Source organism: Pipistrellus kuhlii, unplaced genomic scaffold (genome assembly GCF_014108245.1).
Source record: "Pipistrellus kuhlii isolate mPipKuh1 unplaced genomic scaffold, mPipKuh1.p scaffold_m20_p_40, whole genome shotgun sequence".
Classification (NCBI taxonomy): Eukaryota; Metazoa; Chordata; class Mammalia; order Chiroptera; family Vespertilionidae; genus Pipistrellus; species Pipistrellus kuhlii.
In genome coordinates, this window is record NW_023425541.1 from 3,096,520 (window position 1) to 3,120,750 (window position 24,231).

At 38.2% G+C, this 24,231-nt stretch overlaps 1 protein-coding gene across 1 annotated transcript in view; it reads right to left on the reverse strand.

The window, feature by feature from the left end:
* The window catches only part of TEX11 (testis expressed 11), a 285,049-nt gene extending 274,632 nt beyond the window's left edge, over window positions 1–10,417 (reverse strand). The window contains exons 1-3 of the mRNA XM_045571903.1: window positions 10,393–10,417; window positions 10,014–10,162; window positions 6,465–6,549 (exon numbers count right to left, since the gene is read on the reverse strand). Of these exons, the coding sequence (XP_045427859.1) occupies window positions 6,465–6,549; window positions 10,014–10,162; window positions 10,393–10,417 (259 nt within the window). The remainder of the gene's footprint in view (window positions 1–6,464; window positions 6,550–10,013; window positions 10,163–10,392) is intronic.
* Between the last annotated feature and the right edge of the window lie 13,814 nt (window positions 10,418–24,231).

Genomic DNA, 24,231 nt, shown 5'->3' on the forward strand with positions numbered 1-24,231 from the left:
AAGGGAGAGGAAGAGAGAGCTAAAAAACACCAATGATGAGAATCATTGGTCAGCTCTCTCCCCCATACACCCTGCTGGGGATTGAGCCAGGCATGTGCCCTGACCAGGAATTGAACCATGATTCATAGGTTGATGCTCAACCACTGAGTCACTCAGGCTGGGCTGCAGCTTTCTTAAGGAGCCTGGTCTTTTGATTATTTCCCCTCTCCAAAGTTACCTTTAGTACCTCCCTCTCAATTTACTCCTTTCTCTCTACCTTCAAATACATCCATCTCTCTTCCTTGAAGAAAAAAGAATCAACTCCATGTTTCAAGCTTCCATCCCATTTCTCCTCTTCCTTTCATTGCCAAACTTCTTGAATTGATGGTCTATCTACTACCTCTATTTTCTTGCTACTCACTCATCTCCTTAAGCCCCTGCAATATTTTTGTGTTCTAACCACTTAGCTAAAACTTCACTACCAAAGATCAGATTCCAGCATGCAACAGACTGAGGATTCTCAGAGGGAAGTGTGTGTGTGTGTGTGTGTGTGTGTGTGTTAAATGAAACAACTTATATGCATACTAAAGGCCCAGTGCACAAATTTATGCACGGGTGGGGTCCAGCCGGCCTTCCCCCGATCAGGGCTGATCAGTCTGGGCCGGCTGGGGGGCTGCGGGCAGTTTGCCAGCTGGCTCTGCCCTCTGGTCCAACTCCCAGTTGAACTTCCCATGAAGGGGATAATTTGAATATTAGCCTTTTATTATATAGTTTGAGCATAACCTTTGGACACAGATAATAGTGTTCTGAAGGCCTGGGGAGGGTGTTAAAGTGGGGAGGAGGAGGTCAATGGCAGGGGGGAAGAAGAACATCTGTAATACTTTCAACAATAAAGATGCATTTTTAAAAATAATAATAATAAAGAAAAAATATTTTTAAAATAATTAAAGGGGTAAAAAAAAGATCACCTTCCATGACTTCACAGCAACATTTCAGTGATCATAACCTTTTTGAGAAATATACTTCCTTGACGTCACAGCTTTGAGCAGGGTCCCTCTGTGGGAAATGTCTCAGTCTAAGAATTTTGCATCTATCCCCACATTCTTGATCCAGCCATTTATAGTTATCACCAACAAGCCTTTAGGCCAAAGGCAGCTGAAGCTAAGAATGCCGCTTCAGTATAAAGATTTTTTTATGCCATTCTTCTATCCTTGTCTTTTCACCAGACTGTTCTTGGCGCCTCTACATTATAAACTTGGATAGTTGCCTGCTTACATCTGCCTTACCCTACTCCATCAGTGCCCACAGCTTGATAACTGAATTGATTTTAAACAACACATGGTGTTATATGCTCTGGCATTTGTGCATTCTTTTTCTTGCTCATTTACCCATTCCTTCCCAGATCCTCAAGGTATTTTTGTTCTGGACTCTTATCTTGTCCCTTTCACCTACTGTCTACCATAACGTGGTATGACAACCCTATCACAACTATGTATTCAATAAATGAGTAATAAGTCTTGGTTAGAATATTTTGACCTTCTTTATGTCTCCTATCCTTATTCTTGTTTTTCCAAGATTTGAAAGACTCAAGGTTAAAATTGCACTATTCTGTTCTCTCAACACCATTGGTTCTTAAAATTTGGTATACATAAGAACTTTTTACAAATTACAGATATACACAGGTTTCATCCTAAACCTAGTAAGTCAAAACCACCATGGTGGAGCCTAGGCATCTGTAATATAACAGAATCCACAGCCAAACCTTATTTATACCAATATTTAAGAACTGTTGCTCTTTATTTTCTTTTTCAGAGAATTCAGCTACATCTAGGGTTTCAATAATCACCTCCATGTGAATACCTACCAAATCTACACGGAGGCTGACTTTTCTCATATTACCAATCTTATTGTTTCCTCAAATACAACAAATCTATAATACAATTTATGTCATTCCCCTATTTTGGCTTTCCTATTTCTTTACATTGTTCCATAAGTCTTCACAATAATAAAAACAGTAGCCTATAAATCTTGATGACTTTTTTCATCACAACATAATCCAGTCACACTGAATTTGTTTTAAGGAGTCAAAGTACTACCAACAACATCTTTTTGGAATAAAAATAAAATTTTTAAAAAAGATTTCATTCTCAAAAAAAAAACTATTTTAATTTTTTATTTTTTTTAAATATATTTTATTGATATTTTACAGAGAGGAGGAAGGGAGAGAGATAGAGAGCTAGAAACCTCGATGAGAGAGAAACATCGACCAGCTGCCTCTTGCACACCCCCTACCAATGTACATGCCCTTGACCGGAATCGAACCCGGGATCTTTCAGTCCACAGACCGACGCTCTACCACTGAGCCAAACCAGTTTCGGCTCAAAAAAACAAACAAAACTATTTTATTTATTTATTTATTTTTTAAAGGGGGCCTACTTTCTTTCTTTCTTTCTTTCTTTCTTTCTTTCTTTCTTTCTTTCTTTTAATATATTTTTATTGATTTTGTACAGAGAGGAAGGGAGAGAGATAGAAAGTTAGAAACACAGATGAGAGAGAGTCATCGATCAGCTGCCTCCTGCACACCTGCTACTGGGGATATGCCCGCAACCAATGCACATGCCCTTGACCGGAATCGAACCCAGGATCTTTCAGTCCGCAGACCGACACTCTACCACTGAGCCAAACCGGTTTCGGCTCAAAAAAAAAAAAAAAACTATTTTAAATCAAATGCTTTCTGCATGACATCTTGTTTTTCACTATCACCTTAAAAGTACTATCTATAACTAATAAAAGGGTAATATGCTAATCAGACCAGACATCTTCCGGTCATCCTTCTGGACACAGCCATGGTGGCGGGGGCCAAGGCAGAGGTGGTTAGGGGTGATCAGACCAGCTGGGGAGAACAGCCAGGGGTGATCAGGCCAGAAGGGGAGAGCAATTAGGGGCGATAAGGTCAGCAGGAAAGAGCAGTTAGGGGCAATCAGGCAGGCATGCAGAGAGGTTATGGGCGATCAGGTAGCAAGCAGAGTGGTTAGGGGTGATCAAGCAGGCAGGCAGGTAAGTGGTTAGGAGCCAGTGGTCCCGGATTGTGAGAGGGATCAGACCTAACCCGGCAGTCGGACACCCCCCAAGGGGTACCAGATTGGAGAGGGTGTAGAACGGGCTGAGGGACTCCCCTCCATACACAAATTTCATGCACTATACAATAAAGAGGTAATATGCAAATTGAACATCACAACACACAAGATGGCTGCCTCTATGTGGTCAAAGATGACCACCCCCATGTGAGCACAAGATGGCCACCACAAGATGGACGGCAGGGGAGGGCACTTGTGGGCGATCGGGTCAGCAATGGAGGGCAGTTGGGAGGTATAAGGCCTGCAAGGGAGGGCAGTTGGGAGGTATAAGGCCTGCGAGGGCAGCTGGGGAGAACCAGGCCTGAAAGGGAAGGCAGTTGGGGGTGATCAGGCCTGCAGGGGAGGGCAGTGAGGGGTGACTGGGCCTACAGGAGAGGGAAGTTGGGGTCAACCAGGCCTGCAGGGGAGGGCAGTTGGGGGAGATCAAGGAGGGCAGTTAGAGGTGACCAGGCCTTTAGGGGAGGGCGGTTGGGGGTGGCTAGGCCTTTAGGGGAGGGCAGTTGGGAGTGACTGGGCCTGCAGGGGAGGGAAGTCGGGGGCAATTGGGCTGGCAGGGGAGCAGTTAGGTGTCAGTCAGGCTGGCAGGGAAGTGGTTAGGGGTAATCAGCCTGGCAGGCATAAGCTGTTAGGGGCAATCAGGCAGGCAGGCAGGCGAGCAGTTGGGAGTCAGCAGTCCTGGATTGTGAGATATATACCCAGTGGGATCAGGCCTAAATGGGCAGTCTGACATCCCTTGAGGGGTCCCAGATTAGAGAGAGTGCAGGCTGGGCTGAGGGACACACATACATTCGTGCACGAATTTTGTGTACCAGGCCTCTAGTGTACATAATAAGCACCCAAATATCTTTTTAAGAAGTGTTACATGCACAGAGTCAGCACACTGGGAGAAGTCCTAGGGCTGCAGCTCCCACTTCATCTACCAAATCCCTAGTATCGGGTCTAGTAATAATTAATGTCGTTTTCAAACATTCGTTTAAAATCTTGCTTGGCGTTGACTTGTATTGACATAACCTTCAAACACGTGGTATCTACAGAACGTGTGAAGTGCAATTAACAAGTTTTGCTTGAAAAAGTTTGTATTTGGTTTGGTTTTTGTTGCAAAACTAGGGCTAAGAAGATGGCGGATGAAGAGCATATTCGGCACTGCATGCTTTACGAGTTCCAATTAGGAAGAAAAGCAAGTGAGGCTGCAAAAAACATCTGTAGTGCTCTTGGCCAAGATGCAGTTAGCGCCAGAAAATGCCAGCGTTGGTTTGAGAAATTTCGCGAGGGAAATTTTTTGTTAGATGACAAGAGTGGTCGAGGCCGTGTGTCCAATTTTGATCAAGAAGCTCTTCAAGCTCTTTTGGTGCAAAATCCTCAAATTACCCAACAAGAGCTTGCGACAACTTTAAATTGTTCACAAAAAACAATTTCCAATCAATTGCGTGCACTTGGCAAAGTCCAAAAGTTTGGAAAATGGGTTCCTCATGGGTTGACCGACAACAACCGTAATCAAAGAGTCACAATTTGCAGTTCGCTCCTCTCTCGTCAAAACCGTTTGCCGTTTTTAGAGCAAATTGTTACCAGAGATGAACAATGGGTGCTGTATGTTAATTTGAAAAGGCGGCCTCAATGGTTGGACAAAAATGAGGCTCCGCAGCCCACGCCAAAACCTGACTTGCATGCAAAAAAAGTGATGTTGTGTGTTTGGTGGAATTTTAAAGGAATTCTTCATTATGAACTTTTACCATGTAACCAAACCATTACAAGTGCAGTGTATAGTGCCCAATTGGAAAGGTTAGCCCAAGCTTTAAGAGAAAAAGAACCCGCGCTGATTAATCGGAAGGGTGTTATTCTTCACCACGATAACGCACGACCGCATACTGCAAGAATCACTGCTGAAAAACTGCGCCAGTTGGAATGGGAAGTTCTCCCTCAACCTGCATATTCTCCTGATATTGCCCCTTCCGATTACCATTTGTTTTGTTCTTTGCAAAACTTTCTTCTTGGAAAAAAATTTAATAATGAAGAATGCCTCAAAAATGCATTGACCGAATTTTTTGCATCAAAATCACAAGAATTTTACAACAGAGGGATTAAAATGCTTCCTGAGCATTGGGCACAAGTAGTAGAAAACAACGGCAACTATATTGTTGATTAAATTTTGTTGTATTGTTTAAATAAATTCGATTTTAAAAAAAGTATTAGAAAACGACATTAATTATTACTAGACCTAATACTTGACCAGCAGTGAAAAACAGCTAGAGCAATGTTCCTTGAAATGCAAAATGGTAGTTTAGAATTAATGCATTTTAATCTAACACAGTTCATTGTATTAATAAGTTTCTCCACAGATAAGTTTCTATTGTAACTATTCCCTCCCCTATAACTACAGGAACTAAGGCTTCTAGGAGCAATGATCTCAACCTTTATCTGAGTTAAAAAGATAGAACTAGTCTTTAAAAACATCCTAATAGAGGAGTGGACTAATAAGTATATTATTGACTTTATTAGTCATTAATTACTCTATACTTATACTAAAGTTGTGTAGTTTTGGTTTATAAAGATAAATACTTGGTAATAAATTTTGTTACATACAGATAAAATTCATTTATCTTTACAAAGCTAACCAGTCCAGACATTTACCTATTGACTACTGCCTCAATGTATCCTTTATAATTGGGCAAAATAATTTCCAAAATTACATTGTCACTACCCTTGTTGGAAATCAGTTACTGTGAGCACACTAAACCCTGCCCATTTAGCTTAAGCACTAGAACTTTGCCAGTGAACCAAATTTAATGCATTCAAGCAGATGAGCTTGGTTTGTGTTTTTTGTTTTGTTATTTGCTCTTAGGTAGGAAAAAAAACTTCTTTAATTTTTCTCAGTACAATGTTAATCAACCAACCTCATGAAGAAACTAGTCATTACAGATATTTTAAATCCAAATCTCTCATATAGCAACATTATTCTTTCTATATTTCCAATGGAAAGAGAAAACTACTATTTGATGGCCCTTCAGAATCCAGATCACCTCTTCTCCAAAGAAATTCCATGTCTTTTAACATTCCCTCAAGTTCTCATTTTCCCACCCTTTAATCATCTCTGTTGTTTACCACCAGCCTATTTCTTGCAGTAAAGCTTTTAAACTTTTTTAAATATGGAGCTAATTTTGTAAAAATCATAAAACCAAGGAAGGCTCTTTGCTTGAGAAACCACTGTTTATGGGTTGTTTTGCTTAGTCTTATTTTAACAAATTTCCAACTAAGAACTTGTCAAAATATTATTTCAATTGCTGGACCATAACCTGATTTATATTAGTAATAAGAATATTTCTCACAATGAGTCACAAAATATATACATACATTTAGCTTTCTGCTCTTTACTTATAACCAAACCGACTCTCTTGGTAACTGCCCAGTTCCACAGGTTTATAGCCATTTCTTCAACCTAGACAAGAGAAACATTTTCTTAGCCAGTTAAAATACTGTCCATCTCCAACAATATTTTCTTCCTTGTATGTTTTATGCTTCTGTGACTATTGTGGGTCACTTATGGGCCCTCCATAATCTATTGATAGTCATATTCTATCTTTCATCCCCAAAACTTAGCCACTGTTACAATAATTATCTTACTGTCTCATAAACACAACTTGTCCATTTATTCTATGCACCTTTATTCATACTGTTGGCTTTACCTGATATATATCCTCCCATTCCCTTTACATAACTCAAATCTACTTCATTCTCGCCAAGAACATCCATAACACCTTCAGCAATTACTGGTCTACAATGATCTCTCTCTTCCTTGAATTCCAATATTGATTGAGTTTCACATAATTGAGCAATTAGTTATGCTGTTGTACATCATTTATTCTTTATTTTAGTTGTTATTTTATTTCCAAACTAGGCTCCTTGATATCAAAGATCATGTCTTATAAAATTTATAGTACCTGTCAAAGTCCTAAATAAAGAATATATACTCAAATGATAAAATTTATTGTTTTACTATGTTTTGTAGAGAGTAGAGAGCAAAGTTTCTAGAACCTTCTTCTGGGGTTTATCTTTCTATCAGATGCAAAAATAAATCAATTTCATAGTGTCTCAAGGATTAAATGAAGACACAAAAAAATGTATATCTTCTCTACCCAGTTTGGCTTAATGGATAGAGCATTGGCCTGCGGACGGAAGGGTTCCAGGTTCAATTCCAGTCAAGTGCACATACCTCAGTTGCAGGCTGGATTCCCGGCCCTGGTCAGGGTGAGCACATGAGGCAAGAAATCGATGTGTCTCTCTCACATTTATGTTTCTCTCTGTCTCTACCCTTTCCTTCCATTCTCTCTAAAACTCAGTGGAAAAATATCCTCTGGTGAGGATTTTTTTTTAAAAAATGTGCACAGGCTGGTTTCTGGCAAGGACCTCTGAAGAAAATAATTAGTCCTAATAAACATATTGGTAGATAGGAATACTAACTGGATAAGCAAAAAAAACTATTATATATACATTGAAGGAGCACAATTGTATTTTAATTTTATATTCTCTAGTATCACTTTTCTTACCTACATTTCCACATTTTTCTAATGAACTAGATTTTTTATTTAGCATTGTTGTTATTTACCTAACTATTCTGGGGCTAATTTTCATTCTCATCTCCATCTCTCTCACATAGTAAACCCATGCCACAGCTGACCTAATGATGACTTTCACATGAAGGATCATTTGATTTGTTTCATCAAAAACACATGGAGTTAATATTTGACTCCAAATTTCCCAGAGAAAGAAATGGTATTTAGGGGGGAAAGTAAACAACTAGAGTAAAACATCTTAAAGAAACTACCATTTTTTCAAAGCAATTTGACAATATGTTAATAAACAAAACAAAACAAAAACAGCCAACAAAAATCATATGTTTTGACCCATTAATTGCATTTCTGAGATTCTAGCATACAGATGTAATCTAAATGTTGAGGGGATAAATTTTACACTAGTGTTCTTCATATTACTATTTACAATAATGAAAATTAGGGATAATATAATTATCCAATAATAAAGAAACACATAGATGGATAATGACAAATCCACTACAAGGAATAATACTTAACTACTTAAAATAGTGATCACACAACATGGAAGAAATGGATAAATTCCTAGAAACATACAATATTCCAAGGCTGAATCAGGAAGAAAGAGAAATACAAACAGACCAGTAACTGCTAATGAGATAGAATCAATAATCAAAACCTTCCAACAAACAAAAACCTTGAAACGGATAGCTTAACAGGCAAATTTTAGCAAACATTCAAATACTAATTAATAACCATCCCCCCCAAACAATTCCAAAAAATTAAAGAAGGGGTATGCTCCTAAACTCATCTAAGAAAGCCGGCATTACCCTAATATTAAAACCAGACAAAGACACTACAAAAAAAATTATAGGCCAATATCCCTGATGAACATAGATTTAGAAATCCTCAACAAAATATTAGCAAACTGAATTCAACAATACATTAAAGAGATGATACATCATGATCAAGCAAATTTCTAGCTGGTTTGCAAGGCTGATTCAATATCCACAAATCAATTAAAAGGATATACAACATAAATAGAAGAGAAACCAAGATGGCGGCATAGGTGAAAGAAACAGACTTACAAGTCCAAGAAGCGCACAGAACCCCAAACAAAGGAATCCAAAGAGGACCACACCAAGACACATCATAATTAAAATCCCAAGAGCAAAAGACAAAGAGAGAATATTAAAAGCAACAAGAAAAAAGCAGGTAGTTACTTATCTATAAAGGAGCACCCATAAGATTGTCAGCTGATTTCTCAACAGAAACCATGCAGGCCAGACGGGAATGGCAAGAAATATTCAAGGTGATGAATAGTAAGAACCTACAGCCAAAGATAATCTACCCAGCAAAGTTATCACTCAGAATTGAAGGCCAGATAAAGAGCTTCACTAATAAAAAAAAAAAAGCTAAAGGAGTTCATCAACACCAAACCAGAATTATATGAATTGCTGAAGGGGGTTCTTTCAGAAGAGAAAGTAAATAAAGATAAAAATTATGAACAACAAATACGTAACTATCAACAAGTGAATCTAAAAACCAAGGAAATTAAAAAGAAAATCTGATGAACAATATTAACTGGTGAATATAATAGAATCAGAGGTATGGAAGGGGAGTGAACTGACGATTCTTTGGGAAAAGGGGAGAGGGGGATGTGGGAAGAGACTGAACATAAACTGTGCACCTATGGATGAGGACAATGGGGGGTGGGAAAAGGGCAGAGGGTGGGGTGGGAACCTGGTGGAGGACAGCAATGGGGGGGAGGGAGGGAAAGGAACATTTGTAATAATATGAACAATAAAAATTTATTTTAAAAAATTAAAAAAAAAGAAATAGTCAAAGTGATAAATATCAAGGAATTACAACCAATAATACTCTACCCAGCAAAGCTCTTATTTAGAATTGAAAGTCAGATAAAGAGCTTCACAAACAAGAAAAAGCTAAAGGAACTCATCACCACCAAACCAGTATTACATGAAATGTTGAAGGTATTTTTTAAGAGAAAAATATGAACAATAAAATGGCAAGAAATACATTAAACAGTTGAATCTAAAAATAAAAATAAATGAACAAGTAATCTACTGAACAAAATAAACTGGCGAATAAAATAGAATCAGAAGCATGGAAGCATGGAATAGACTGATGAATCTCAGAGGGAAGAGGGGAGGGGGGATGGGAAGAGATTAACCAAAGATCTTATCAATAGACACAAACAGTAGGGCAGTGAAGGCCTGGGGCGGGTTGGGAACTGGGTGGAGGGGGACAATAGGGGTACAAAAGGGGACATCTATAATACTCTAAACAATAAATATTTTTTTAAATTTATCAAAATTACTTTTATACCAACCTGAGCATCCTGTATTTCAGCCATAGATTCCCTGTTGATATTTGCTATGTCCATGAACAGTCTATCAATTGCCTCATGTATGACAGGTGAACTATCTTTTACAATCAGGTTTTGAATAATTTCTGAAATAACAATGGATGGCAAAAGTACTATGAATTATCACCCTAGTAGCAAATCATTTTGAAATCAGTCCCTAGATAGTTTGTCAAGTGAATATAACATGACAAAACTTTGAATGACCTTAAGAGTAAAACCAAACTAGAGAAAAAATTATTTTAAGCTAAAAGTGGAGTACAATTTTCAAATGAAATTTCTATTCCCCGGAAATCATTTATTTCTAACAATCATTACTCTCATTCTCAAAAGTAAAATGCTTTACAAATAGTAATGTTATTATAGGTCATCTTAAAACTACAAAATAGAAATTAACAATGTCTTCAAAACTAGAAAATGTAGACATTCTGAAGGAAAACTTACATATGTACCTTGTCAAATTGAAATACTTATTAATATTTTCAAGCATTAGACAGACATAGCTAACTTATCCTGTCTCTGAAGTCTTTTTTTTAAATATATTTTATTGATTTTTTACAGAGAGGAAGGAAGAGAGATAGAGAGCTAGAAACGTCGATGAGAGAGAAACATCGACCAGTTGCCTCCTGCACACCCCCCCACCGGGGATGTGCTCGCAACCAAGGTACATGCCCTTGACTGGAATCGAACCCGGGACCTTTTAGTCCACAGACCGACGCTCTGCCACTGAGCCAAACCAGTTTCGGCCTGTCTCTGAAGTCTTGACCTTACTTTAAGAGAAAAAACAATGACATGCTCTAACAAACAAAATAGATCCAGAGGCATGGAAGCATGCAATAATCTGACAATTCTCAGAGGGAAGGGGAGGGATGAAAGATATCAACCAAATAACTTATTTGCATACATGCATAACCCATTGACACAGACAATAGTGAGGTGAAGGCCAAGAGAGGGTACAGAAGTGAGGAGGAGGGGATCAACAGAATAAAGGGGATATCTGTAATATTTTCAACAATAAAGATAAATGAAAATGACATGCCTAATTAGTGACATTAGCCAGTTACTGAATCTGTACAAATGATGTCATCATTTTTTACACAATCTGAGTTCCAGACTCCAAGCTAAATCTTACTAGGACATAGAATTCCGTAAACCTAAGCTTGACATAGAATCAGAATTGATGCCTTTTATATTACCAAAATTGAGGTTTTTCAAAACTCATGTAACAGAGATCTTTATATCTAGATATCTGTGATTTTTAAAATATTTCTGAGCATCAACTAGCAAAATGTTGTTAATATTCATAAAAATACTATGGGTACCTTCTGAAAAATATTTTAAGCTGCTATTAAACCACTACAATTAACAATAAACCTGCTAAATGAAAAATTTTCACTTAAACATCAAAAACTAGATTCTTATAAAGACTTCACAAAGCAAATTATGTTCAAATATAGTCAAATCTTTTTTTACAGCTCATGGAATCTTTAGTACCAAATGCATGAGCAGTGGTATTAGGAAAAACAAAAAATATTTTGTACCCAAAAGGTGATAAGATATATATACAAAGAGAATAATCTCTAACTTTTTTACTCCTATAAATTCATGAGACATATTAAGTATATTGATTCTTCTAAGATTAGGTAAATATTAGGCTAAAAGGCATATATATTATAGCCCTTGCTTGAACTACAAGGTGGCACCCAGCTGGTGTAGTTCAGTGGATTGCACTCCACCCCATGCACCAAGAGGTCTCTGGTATAATTCCCAGTCAGGTCATATGCCTGGATTGTGGGCTAGATCCCCAGTAGGAGGCGTGCAGGAGGCAGCCAGTTGATGTTTATCATCAATGTTTCTCTCTCTCTCTAAAAAAAATCAGTAAAAACATATTTAAAAAAACAAGGTGAGGTAAAAAGTAGTTTTATAGTTGTTCATATAGCAAATAATATAGTAATTAATAAATAATAATACAGAATAAATTGTATTTCATGTATTCACTGCTGTAAACCTACAATATACACATGACATATTACAAAATTATATACTTGAAACACGTAATGTACTAACCAATGTCACCCAAATAAATTTAATTTGGTTAAAAAAAGAAAGGTGGCCGAAACCGGTTGGCTAAATGGATAGAGCATCGGCTTGGGGACTGAAAGGTCCCAAGTTCGATTCCAGTCAAGGGCATGTACCTTGGTTGTGGGCATATCCCCAGTAGGGGGTGTGCAAGAGCAGCTGATCGATGACTCTCTCTCATCGATGTTTCTCTCTATCTCTCTCCCTTCCTCTCTGTACAAAATCAATAAAATATATTTTTTTTAAAAAACTATGAGTTAAAAATAAATAAATAAATAAATAAATAAATAAATAAATAAATAATAAATAAAAAAAGAAAGGTGGCTCTAACTGACTTGACTTAGTGGATAGAGGGTTGGCCTGCAGACTTAAGAGTCCTGAGTTTGATTATAGTCAAGGGCATGTATCTCGGTTACAGGCTCAATCCTGGCCCTCATTGGGGCTCGTGCAGGAGGCAACCAATTGATGTGTCTCTCTCACATTGATGTTTTTCTCACTCTCTGTCTCTGTCTCTCCCTTCCACTCTCTCTAAAAAATCAATGAAAAAATATCCTCAGATGATGATTAACAAAAAAAAAAGAAAAAAAGAAAGACATGTGGCCTGACCTTGGATGAGCATCGACCCATGTGCCAAGAGATCCCAGATGAATCCTGGTCAGGGCACATCCTGGGATTTCAAGCTTGATCTCCAGCAGGGGTTGCGCAGAAGGCAGCCGATCGATGTTGATGTCAATGTTTCTATCTGCCTCTCCCTTTCCCTCTAAAATAAATTTTAAAAATCTCTAAAAAGGAAATGTGCTAAATATATGCAATAGAATATTATTCAGTCATTAAAAAAGAACGAAATCTTGCCACTTGTGACAACATAATGGACCTTGAGGGCATTATGCTAGCTGAAATGAGCCAGAGAAAGACAAATACCATATGATCTCACTTATATGTGAAATCTTAAAACAAGCAAAAAACCAACAAGCTCACAGATACAGAGAATAGACTGATTTTAACCAGGAGTCAGGGTAGACAAAACAGGTGAATGAAGTCAAAGATACAAATTTCCAGGTATAAAATAAATAACTCATGGGGATGTAATGTACAAAATGGCAACTTTAGTTAACTCTACTGAAGCCCAACCAGTGTGGCTCAGTAGTTGAGCATCAACCCATACACAAAGAAGTCCCTGGTGCAATTCCCAGAGTTGCAGGCTCAATCTCCAGTGGGGAGCGTGCAGGAGGCAGCCAATGGATGTTGATGTTTCTCTCTCATTGATATTTCTATCTTTCTCTTCCGCTCCCTTCTTCTCCCTTAAAGTAAATAAAAACATATTTTTTAAAAATAATTTTACTCTACTGCATATGTTAAAGTTGCTAAGAGAGCAAACCTTAAAAGTTCTCATCACAAAAAAACAAACTTTTGTAACTATGTATGGTAATGGGTGTTAACTACTATGATGATGACTTACTGTGGTGATCATTCACAATATATCTATAATAATAAAAGCATAATATGCTAATTAGACCAGACGTCCTTCCAGACCACCTTCCAAGTGAAGCTGGGGCTGCAAGGGAAGCCCAGGTTCCAAGTGCCTGCCAACAGTTGGAGGGAAGCCCGGCCTCCTCTTACAAGAATTTCATGCATTGGGCCTCTAGTATAAATATAAAACCACCAGAGGCCAGTGCACGAATTTGTGCACCAGTGGGGTCCGTCAGCCTGGCCTGCGGGATCAGGCTGAAACCAGCTCTCAGACATCCCCCAAGCAGTCCCAGATTGGGAGAGGGTGCAGGCCAGGCCAAGGGACCCCACCAGTATATGGTCGGAGCTGGGCAGGGACGCAGGAGGTTGGCCAGCTAGGGAGGGGCCACGAGAGGGCTCACGGCATGTCCAGCCCATCTGGCTCAGTCCCAATAGGCTGGACCCCAGCAGCAAGCTAACCTACCAGTCAGAATGTCTGCCCCCTGGTGATCAGTGTATATCATAGTGACTGGTCGACCGTCTACCTCCTGGTGGTCAGTGCACATCATAGCAAGAGGTTGAATGGCCTTAGCATATCATTAGCATAATACACTTCAATTGATTGAACAGACAACCAGACAACCAGACACTTAGCATATTAGGCTTTTATTATATAGGACTAGAGGCCTGGCCTGCACCCTCTCCAATCCAGGACCCCTTGGGGGATGACCGACTGTCAGACATCCCTTTAGCAATCTGGGACTGCTGGCTCCTAACCACTCAACTGCCTGCCTGTCCCCTAACTGCTCTTCCCCTGCTGCCTGATTGCCCCCTAAACTGCTCTCCCCTGTTGGCCTGATCACCCCTAACTGCCTCTGCCTCAGCCCCTGCCACCGTGGCTTTGTCTAGAGGGACGTCGGGAAGATATCTAAAAGATGTCCGGAAGATGTCCAATCTAATTAGCATATTACCTTTTTATTAGTATAGATTATGATGTGCACCTAAAACTAATCTAATGTTACATATCAATTATGCCTCAATTTTAAAAATTAGCAAAGCTTTAAAAATGATGCTTTTAAAAACCCAAATATTGTTTAAAAATAGCTGTCTTGAAATATTTTTGAAAAGAAAAAATGTAAATTTTTTTCACTTGCTTTTAAAAAATTCCAAAAATATTTTAGTAGAATATCAATTATAACTTCTGGTCACAGAGTATATGAGACTGTGAAGACATTAATTTTTTTTCATTTTTTATTAAATTATTATCTGTGTATATATTTTAACATTGCCCCCTCTCCCATACATACCCTCCCTCCCCAGAGTTTTGTGTCCATTGGTTGTACTTATATGCATGTATAGAAGTCCTTCGGTTGATCTATTATCTCCCCCAGATCTCCTTACCCTACCTGCTGTAATTTGACAGTCTGCTTGTTGCTTTACTGTCTCTATATCTATCTTTTGATTCATCAGTTTATAATGTTCTTTATTATCCATAAATGAGTGAGGTCATGTGGTGTTTCTCTTTCATTGATTGGCTTATTTCACTCAGCATGATGTTCTCCAATTCCATCCAGGTTGCTGCAAATGATGAGAATTCCTTATTTTTTATGGCAGCATAGTATTCCATTGTGTAGATGTACCATAGTTTTTTTATCCAAAGACATTAATTTTAATTTGTGCATGTTCTCTTAGTGTTTAATATAATTCATTCTTTGTCAAAATAATTCTGGTCCTTTCAAAACGTATTTTCAATGTTATTCACTTGAGCAATTTAATACTAGCTGAAGCAATGACAGCACTGAAGATCTTTAGGGTAAAATGCAGTCAGCAAAGCTCAATAACTAGTAGAGATCACATAGCTGAATGGTTGAGTTACATTATGAAGGAGACTTGCTTCTGGCAGAAGCTCAGTTAGAAACTCCTATAAATACACTGAGTGGCTAGATTAAACACATAATAATCTGGCCACTCAGTGTATATCCTATATAATAAAAGGTTAATATGCAAATTTTCCCCTCAACAGGAGTTCGACCAGCAGGCAGGCCAGCCAACCACCCATGTCCCTTACCCCTGGCCAGGCTTGTTAGACACCACCCATGCACCCATGCACCGGGCCTCTAATATATACATATATATATGCTGAGTGGCCAGATTATTATGCATTCAGAGATCATAATAATCTGGCCATTCAGTATATAGCCTATTCCTGAGATCTGAAAACATGTTATATTAGGGTTATATCTAGCAAGATTATACATTTTTAAAGAAATTATTAAATTATCTTCCTGGTTACTGAAATAAACTGATTTATAACATTATTTCAGTCAATATAATTTAAATGAGATTCATCCTAGTTAACACTAGGAGTGGGGAGTCCCACTATTGAGACAACTGTATTAATCAATACCAATTAATTCTGATTAGGTAGACAGCACTGCAGGCACAGTATAATAGAAAATAAGCATTTTCCCTGTACTTGAAGATGGGAGCTTCTGCTACAATATGGAAAAATATCTATCAATATAGTCCTGCCAAGTCTCTCCCTGTGACTTCCATCAACCCAATCATTCAGAAGCCAAAGCAGTTAAAAAACCTACAAGGGTCAATTCATGAGTTTACTCCCAGTCACAATGATTATCTGCAACTTCCTCAGTGAGAAAAGAACCAAAAATGACAATAAAATTAAAATTTGCATAGTGCTTTATACTCACAAAGCTTTTCATATGCATCCTCATTTAATTATCAATCTATTCTGTAAGGGAGATACTTTTATTTTATAAGATGTGGGATCTGATGAGATTTAACAAAGTGCAGTAACTTCTCAAAGGTGACACAAAGAAAGTAGCAGCTAGGACTTGAACTTAGGCTTTCTAATTTGAAATCTTATACTATTCCAGGAAGAGCCTGGAATAAGTGACATGCCAGGACTGTGAGACAACTGTAAAACAGCAAGAAGAGAAGAAATGAGCCACCACCATTCAGAGTGCTACACTATAATTCTAATTGTGAGCTAAGAAAAACTATTCCAGCAGAGGCTGGTTTGAATGAGGGCAGCCAAAATATCCAAAAGTGCAAAAAGGCATGGCAAACAGACTAAAGTCACGTTGTAAATCATACTTTCTATCGATGACCAGAGAAATAATCATTTATTTTATATGACATTCAGGAGACTCCAACTGACCAGCTGGGAATGGTACAAGAAAACCCAAGTAGCAAGTAATAATGCAGAAGTCATATGGAACTGCATGCACTATAGTTCCTAGAGAACTATTCACAGCAGTATACTGTAGTTCTGAGCAACATCTTGGGCCTGGAGGGCAACTTGGAAATGATGCAGGACAGTCTAACTCAATGAAAATCATGAAAAGCAGAAATGATACAGCTCCAAAGCTCAACAGTGCCTACAGTATGCTTCTAGCATATTAAATTACAAATCTGATGGCCAGTATGACTTCATTCCAAACCAACCTCCTCTATACCCCACAATACTGCTATTCTTTCTTGCCCTGGACAGAACTGGCTCAAGCACTAGAGAAAACTTATTTCTAGCTTGATTCTGGTGAGGAAACACATCCAGTCATGTTCAGGGCACTAAACTTTAGAGACTATCAGAGAGAATTATACTGACACTGAAAAATCTGTATTAGTAAAAGGAATATCTCAAAAGAACCACAATTCAGTCCTCTCAACTAAATGCACTTTGTGTAAAAGTTGCAATGAATCTATATATTCTGTATCTTTTTTTAAAATATATTTTATTGATTTTTCACAGAGAGGAAGAGAGAGGGACAGAGAGCCAGAAACATCGATGAGAGAGAATCATCGACCAGCGGCCTCCTGCACACCCCCCACCGGGGATGCGCTCACAACCAAGGCACATGCCCTTGACGAGAATCAAGCCCGGGACCATCCAGTCCGCAGGCCAACGCTCTATCCACTGAGCCAAACTGGTTTTGGCTATATTCTGTATCTTTCACACTCCGGTAAATGTAAGGCCCATAACCAAACTCAATTTGCCAATTCATCCAATTCTATCCTTAATCGTCTACTTTATAAAGTATCTATATGTACAATTACTATTTTATTCTCATTACATCCTGTTACCCCTTTGTAGCTGAGTCCTGCTGTTCTTGACTAAGAATCTTCTATTCAGCTAAGATTGAGTTTGTTTGTTTGTTGTTTGTTTTTGCTTATTTTTTAAATATATTTTATTGATTTTTTACAGAGAGGAAGGGAGAGAGACAGAGAGCTAGAAACATCGATGAGAGAGAAACATCGATCAGCTGCCTCCTGCACACCCCCCACTGGGAATGTGCCCACAACCAAAGTACATGCCCTTGACCGGAATCAAACCTGGGACCTTTTAGTCCGCAGACTGATGCTCTATCCACTGAGCCAAACAGGTTTTGGCAAGATTGAGTTTGTTTTAATACCGTGGCTGCCAACGGCTATTTCTATCTATATAAACTTTACTTAATAATTTCTGTTTACTAAGTGTTAACAGTGTACTAAGCACTGGAAGACTTACCCAAGACTTTCCTAGTATATTCACATTTAAATAAGACCAGAAACAATATGTGGAAAAGTTGAGAATGCAGTAGGTACACTAGAACAATACAGTTGGAAGGCTGAAGTGGATTAGCTAGTCTGAGTACATTTTAACAAAGAGATATCTGAAAGAAGAAAGAAATCTTAGCAAAGAGGTATCTGAAAGAAGAAAGAAATCTAAGTTGATTCAACTGTCTTTGTGGTTTCTTACCTCTATACTAGTGTAAATGAAACATAGTACATATAAAATAGAACCTCCTTACAAAAGAGGTCAAAAGTTTAATAAAATCCTAAATGACTCATTAGACCAGATGGAATTAATTGACATCTTCAGAACATATCACCCCAAAGCCACAGAATATACATTCTTCTCAAGTGCACATGGGTCATTTTCAAAGATAAACCAAGATGTAGCTTAATAACAGCCTATAGTAAAAGAAAAAAGAAGAAAAGAAAAAAAAGGTCTTTTACAAGCAAAATGGTCAAATTAGTCACTAGTGTGGCATGATTGCCTTAACCCCCCCCCCCTCAAACCTCAATCTTAGCTAGATCATTATCTAAAGAGAATGATGATCACTCCTATACCTAAAAAGAAGATTAATTTGTGTTCTGCTCTGGGTACCACACTGTAAGGAATAACATGAAAAGAATAGAGCATGTTCAGAGAACAGCACACAAAATGATAGAAACCATGTAATATGAGGAATGAGAAAGGAAACTGAGAATGCTTAATCAGAAGAAGAAATTTCCCAGGGAACATAAATATCCTAGCCTATATAATAAAAGCCTAATATGCTAAGTGTCTGGTCATCTGGTTATCCATCCAACCAATCAAAGTGTAATATGCTAATGATATGCTAAGGCCACTCAACCACTTGCTATCACATGCACTGACCACCACGGGAAAGAGAGCTGACTGGCTGACCAGTCACTATGATGTGCACTGATCACCAGGGGGCAAATGCTCTTACCAATAGGTTAGCTTGCAGCTGGGGTCCAGCCGATCGGGGACTGAGCAAGATGGGCCAGACATGCCCTGGAGCCCTCCCTTGTTCCTCCCCAGCCCTGACTGTGCACTGGTGGGGTCCTTCAACCTGGCCTATGAACCTCTCACAATCCAGGACCCCTCAGGGGATGTCAGAGAGCCAGTTTTGGCCCGATGCCACGGGCCAGGCCAAGGGACCCCACTAGTACACAAATTCATGCACTGGGTCTAGACTTTAAATAGTTGAAGAGCTGACAAACAGGAAAGGAACTACACTTAGCCCCAATGGGTATAACTTAGACCCGTGGTCAGCAAACTGCGGCTCGCAAGCCACTTGCGGCTGTTTGGCCCCTTGAGTGTGGCTCTTCCACAAAATAGCACAGCCTGGGTGAGTCTACTTTGAAGAAGTGGCGTTAGAAGAAGTTTAAGTTTAAAAAGTTTGGGTCTCAAAAGAAATTTCAATCATTCTATTGTTGATATTTGGCTCTGTTGACTAATGAGTTTGCCGGCCACTGACTTGGACAAATTTCCACTCCTTCTTGGCCATTTTCATTGAATTGATTGAAATTGTTGGTATAAAAAAGATGGATGTTATGTCAATTTTCGCAATGAAGAAAATAGGCTAGGGCCATCACATGGGCCTTTTGTGATTCATTTTTATAAAACTTGACTAAAAGATTATATATACAAAAAAAAGAAAACTCAAATGGCCAATAAACATAAAAATACACCAACTTCAATAGTTACCATGAAAATGCAAATTAAAATAATACCCATGGCCCTGACTGGTATGGCTCAGCTGGTTGGGCATCATCACATTCACCAACAGGTTGATGGTTCAATTCCTGGTCAGGGCACACGCCTGGATTACAGGCTCAATCCCCAGTAGGGGGCATACAGGAGGCAGCCAATTGATGTTTCTCTCTCTAAAATAAATTTTAAAAAACATTTTAAAAATAAAACCACTCAGGTAAGATTATAACATCAGGGAAAATTAAACTGGCTAAGGGGTATATGTGAACTCTGCACTACCTTTGAAACTTGTCTATTAATCTAAAATTATTCCAAAATAAAATGTTAATTTCAAAACAACACCCTTCATATTTGCAAAATTTTTGTAAGTATGACAATATTGAATATTAGCAAGTGTATAGGGAAAAAGAGTATAAATTGTTAAAACTATTTGGGACAATATTCATAAAGATGCTGATAGCTTTTCACCTGGCAGTTTCACATTCATCAGTTCCATCTAAATGTATACCCTACAACAGCACTACCACTATAGGGTAGCCACTAGCCACATATTTATTTACTACTGATCGCCTGATATGAGGCAATTCCAAAATGAGATATACTTTAAGTGTAAAACACATACAGGACTTCAAACTCTGATTCAAAAATTATAAACTATCTCATTAATAACTTTTATACTGATTACATGTTGAAAGGATATTTTGGATATACTGAACTAAATAATTTATATTGCTAAAATTTATTTCATCTGATTAACCTTTTTTAATGTGGCCACTAGAAAATATAAAATTGGTCTGTCCGGTGTGGCTCAGTGGTTGAGTGTTGACCTATGAACCAGGAGGTCAACGTTCAATTCCCAGTCAGGGCACATGCCTGGGGTGCTGGGTTGCAGGCTCGATCCCCAGGGTGACAGGGGAGGGGGGAGTATGCAGAAGGTAGCCAGTCAATGATTCTCTCTCATTATTGATGTTTCCATCACTTTCTCTTCCTTCCTCTCTGAAATCAATTATATATATAATTATATATATAAAATTACATATATAATTATATATATATATATATATATGGATATATATATCCATAAGTAAAATTGTGTCCACTATGTTTCAATTAGACAGCACTGTACTAGAGCCTCACCCATAAGCACTCAAGAAATAAAATCAGCAGAAACCGGTTTGGCTCAATGGATAGAGCATGGGCTTGGGTACTGAAGGGACCCGGGTTCGATTCCGGTCAAGGGCATGTACCTTGGTTGCGGGCATATCCCCAGTAGGGGGTGTGCAAGAGGCAGCTGATTGATGACTCTCTCTCATCGGTGTTTCTAACTCTCTCTCTCTCTCTCCCTTCCTCTCTGAACAAAATCAATAAAATATATTTTTTTAAAGAAATAAAATCAATTTAGTGCATTATAACCAGCATTTTTTAATAAAAACCATAGAACAAAAAATACTGTACTGAACTGCTATGTATAATAAGGGTGAAACTGTTTCATTAAATTTTTGATATAGTGCATTTCCTTGCCATGGGCGGTGGGCAAAAATGTTTGAAACCTCCCACTAAACTCTCTGAAGCACAATATTCATTGCTATGCTTTTATTTGCAATAGCAACTATTTGAAACACTCATATATCCAATAAGAGAGACTGAATAAAGGAATTGTGGTATATTTATATTCAATGTAGTGTTACTAATCAGCAGTGGAAATAAATGAACTAGAGGTAAAATATTTATATGGGTAAACATCCAAAACATAATACTGAGCAAACAAAAACAAATTGGGGGGGAGGGGGAATCACATAAAATGATACAAGTTATATAAAATTTTTACAGATGAAAAACTAGTATATGTAATCTTTTAGGTCTCTGAAACTTGAAATATCTGAAACATATGGAAAACTGTTAGATTCAATAAAACTTACACTGGTGTTCATTATATTATTCTCTATACTGGTCTGTGTGCTTCAAATATTTATGTAAATAGAAAGTCTCAAAAACATATACTTAAAACTCATAATCCCTAATCCATATTTATATCTTTAAATTACTATATCCTAAATTAAAATTTAAGGCAGGTGGTAGTGGGCTTTGTTGTTATTGTTTTAAAATGACAAGTATTGCCATGGCCAGGTAGCTCAATTGGTCAGAGCATCATCCAGGTATGCCAGGGTTGTGGGTTCGATCCCCAGTAAGAGTACATACAAGAAACCACCAATGAATGCATGAATGGGTGGGACAGCAAATCAATGTATCTTTCTCGCACTCCCTCTCTCTTCCTCTCTCTCTAAAATCAATCAAAATAATGATAATAAATAATAATAAGTAAAATGACAAGCACTAAGAAAACACTGACCTAAGCTTTTTATTTATTTTTTTAAATAAATTTTTATTGATTTCAGAGAGGAAGGAAGAGGGGGAGAGAGAGATAGAAACATCAATGATTAGAGAGAATCATTGATTGGCTGCCTCCTATATATGCCCTCCACTGGGGACTGAGCCTACAATTTGGGCATGTGACCTGGACTGGAATGGAACCTGGGAACCCCCAGTCCACAGGCCTATGCTCTATCCAAAGCCAAACCAGCCAGGGCTGACCTAAGCTTTTTAAATCATAGATTTATAGCCACCCTGGGTACAATATATTTCCTTTTTATGTGAATGTGAATGTGAATGTGAATGTATCACAAGTCTAATAATGTCCCCGGAAAATAAAAAGAGGAAATATCATAAGTTCTCCCATATTTGCCCGGCTGGTATGGCTCAGAGGTTGAGCATTGACCTATGAACCAGGAGGTCAGGGCACATGCCGAGGTTGTGGGCTCTGTCCCCAGTGGGGGGCATGCAGGAGGCAGCTGAGCAATGATTCTCATGATTAATATTTCTATCTCTCTCTAACTCCCCCTTCCTCTCTGAAACCAATAAAAAATATTTTAATTAAAATAAATAAACTCTTCCATATCTGGCATGGCTGAGGAATCTGGTATCCTAATCAATCAAATTGCTCTTGTTTATTAAGAATTTCCCATAAGCAATGTTAAAATATGTACACAGATAATAATTTAATAAATAAATAAAAAAATTTAAAAAAATAATTTCCCATAAATACCCTACATGGATTACCAATTTTCAAAAGAATAAAGATACAATAAAATGTACTTAAACCTACAACTACACAGGATATAACTTATTTTTCACTGATGATTATCAAAAGGCACTTCAGGATCTTGCAGTAATTTTTTAATGTACTTTTAACTCATTAAGTACATTAAACCAATTTATTTTGCATGCCATAAAAACCCTGAGAAAACTGTGAATTTTGAATTATGTTTCCTTCCACTAGCTTCGAAACATCTACATTGTTTTTCTGATACATTCATGAAAAAACATGGTACTCCAAAGAGATAAAATTTGGAAACAAAATACATTGAGAAGATCTTAAATAAGGAAGCAAACAGTTTGACATTTCTTTACTACCATGTAAAGCTATATACCTTTAAAGTCCATGCATTGAAAATCAACATCGTCCATTTCTAATTCTCTGGTTCAGGTCTATGAAATAAAGAAAATATTTTAATATTCTCTCCTATATACTCCTGTTTCTCAATACATTTATTTCAAAAATTTTCCAGTTATTTTTTTTAATATATTTTATTGATTTTTTTACAGAGAGAGAGGGATAGAGAGTTAGAAACATCGATGAGAGCCAAAACCAGTTTGGCTCAGTGGTAGAGCGTCGGTCTATGGACTGAAAGGTCCCAGGTTCGATCCTAGTCAAGGGCATGTACCTTGGTTGCGGGCACATCCCCGGTAGGGGGTGTGCAAGAGGCAGCTGGTCGATGTTTCTCTCTAATCGACGTTTCTAGCTCTCTATCTCTCTCCCTTCCTCTCTGTAAAAAATCAATAAAATGTATATTTTTTTAAAAAGAAACATCGATGAGAAACATCGATCAGCTGCCTCCTGCACACACCCCTACACACCCCCTACTGGGGATGTGCCCTCAACCAAGGTCCATGCCCTTGATCGGAATCAAACCTGGGACCCCTCAGTCTGCAAGCCGACGCTCTATCCACCGAACCAAACCGGTTTCGGCTCCAGTTACTTTTTATTCAAAGGGGAAAATGCTGAGGAAATTTTAAAACTCAGAAGTAGTAGTTAATGAGGGGCAGGGCCAGCGACCTGAGCACGGCCTGTGGAAATTTTCAGCCATCTCTTTTCTTACTGTAATCTGCCCGGCAAGGCGGGAAACCATGCTGGGGTACACTGTGATTGGTCTCATGCTCATTGTCTCCTAATTGGTTCAAAATTCCCCCCACAAATGGCCCAAAGTTGAAAGCATCCATTTACGCACTGGCCTCTCCTACCCCTCCTCACAG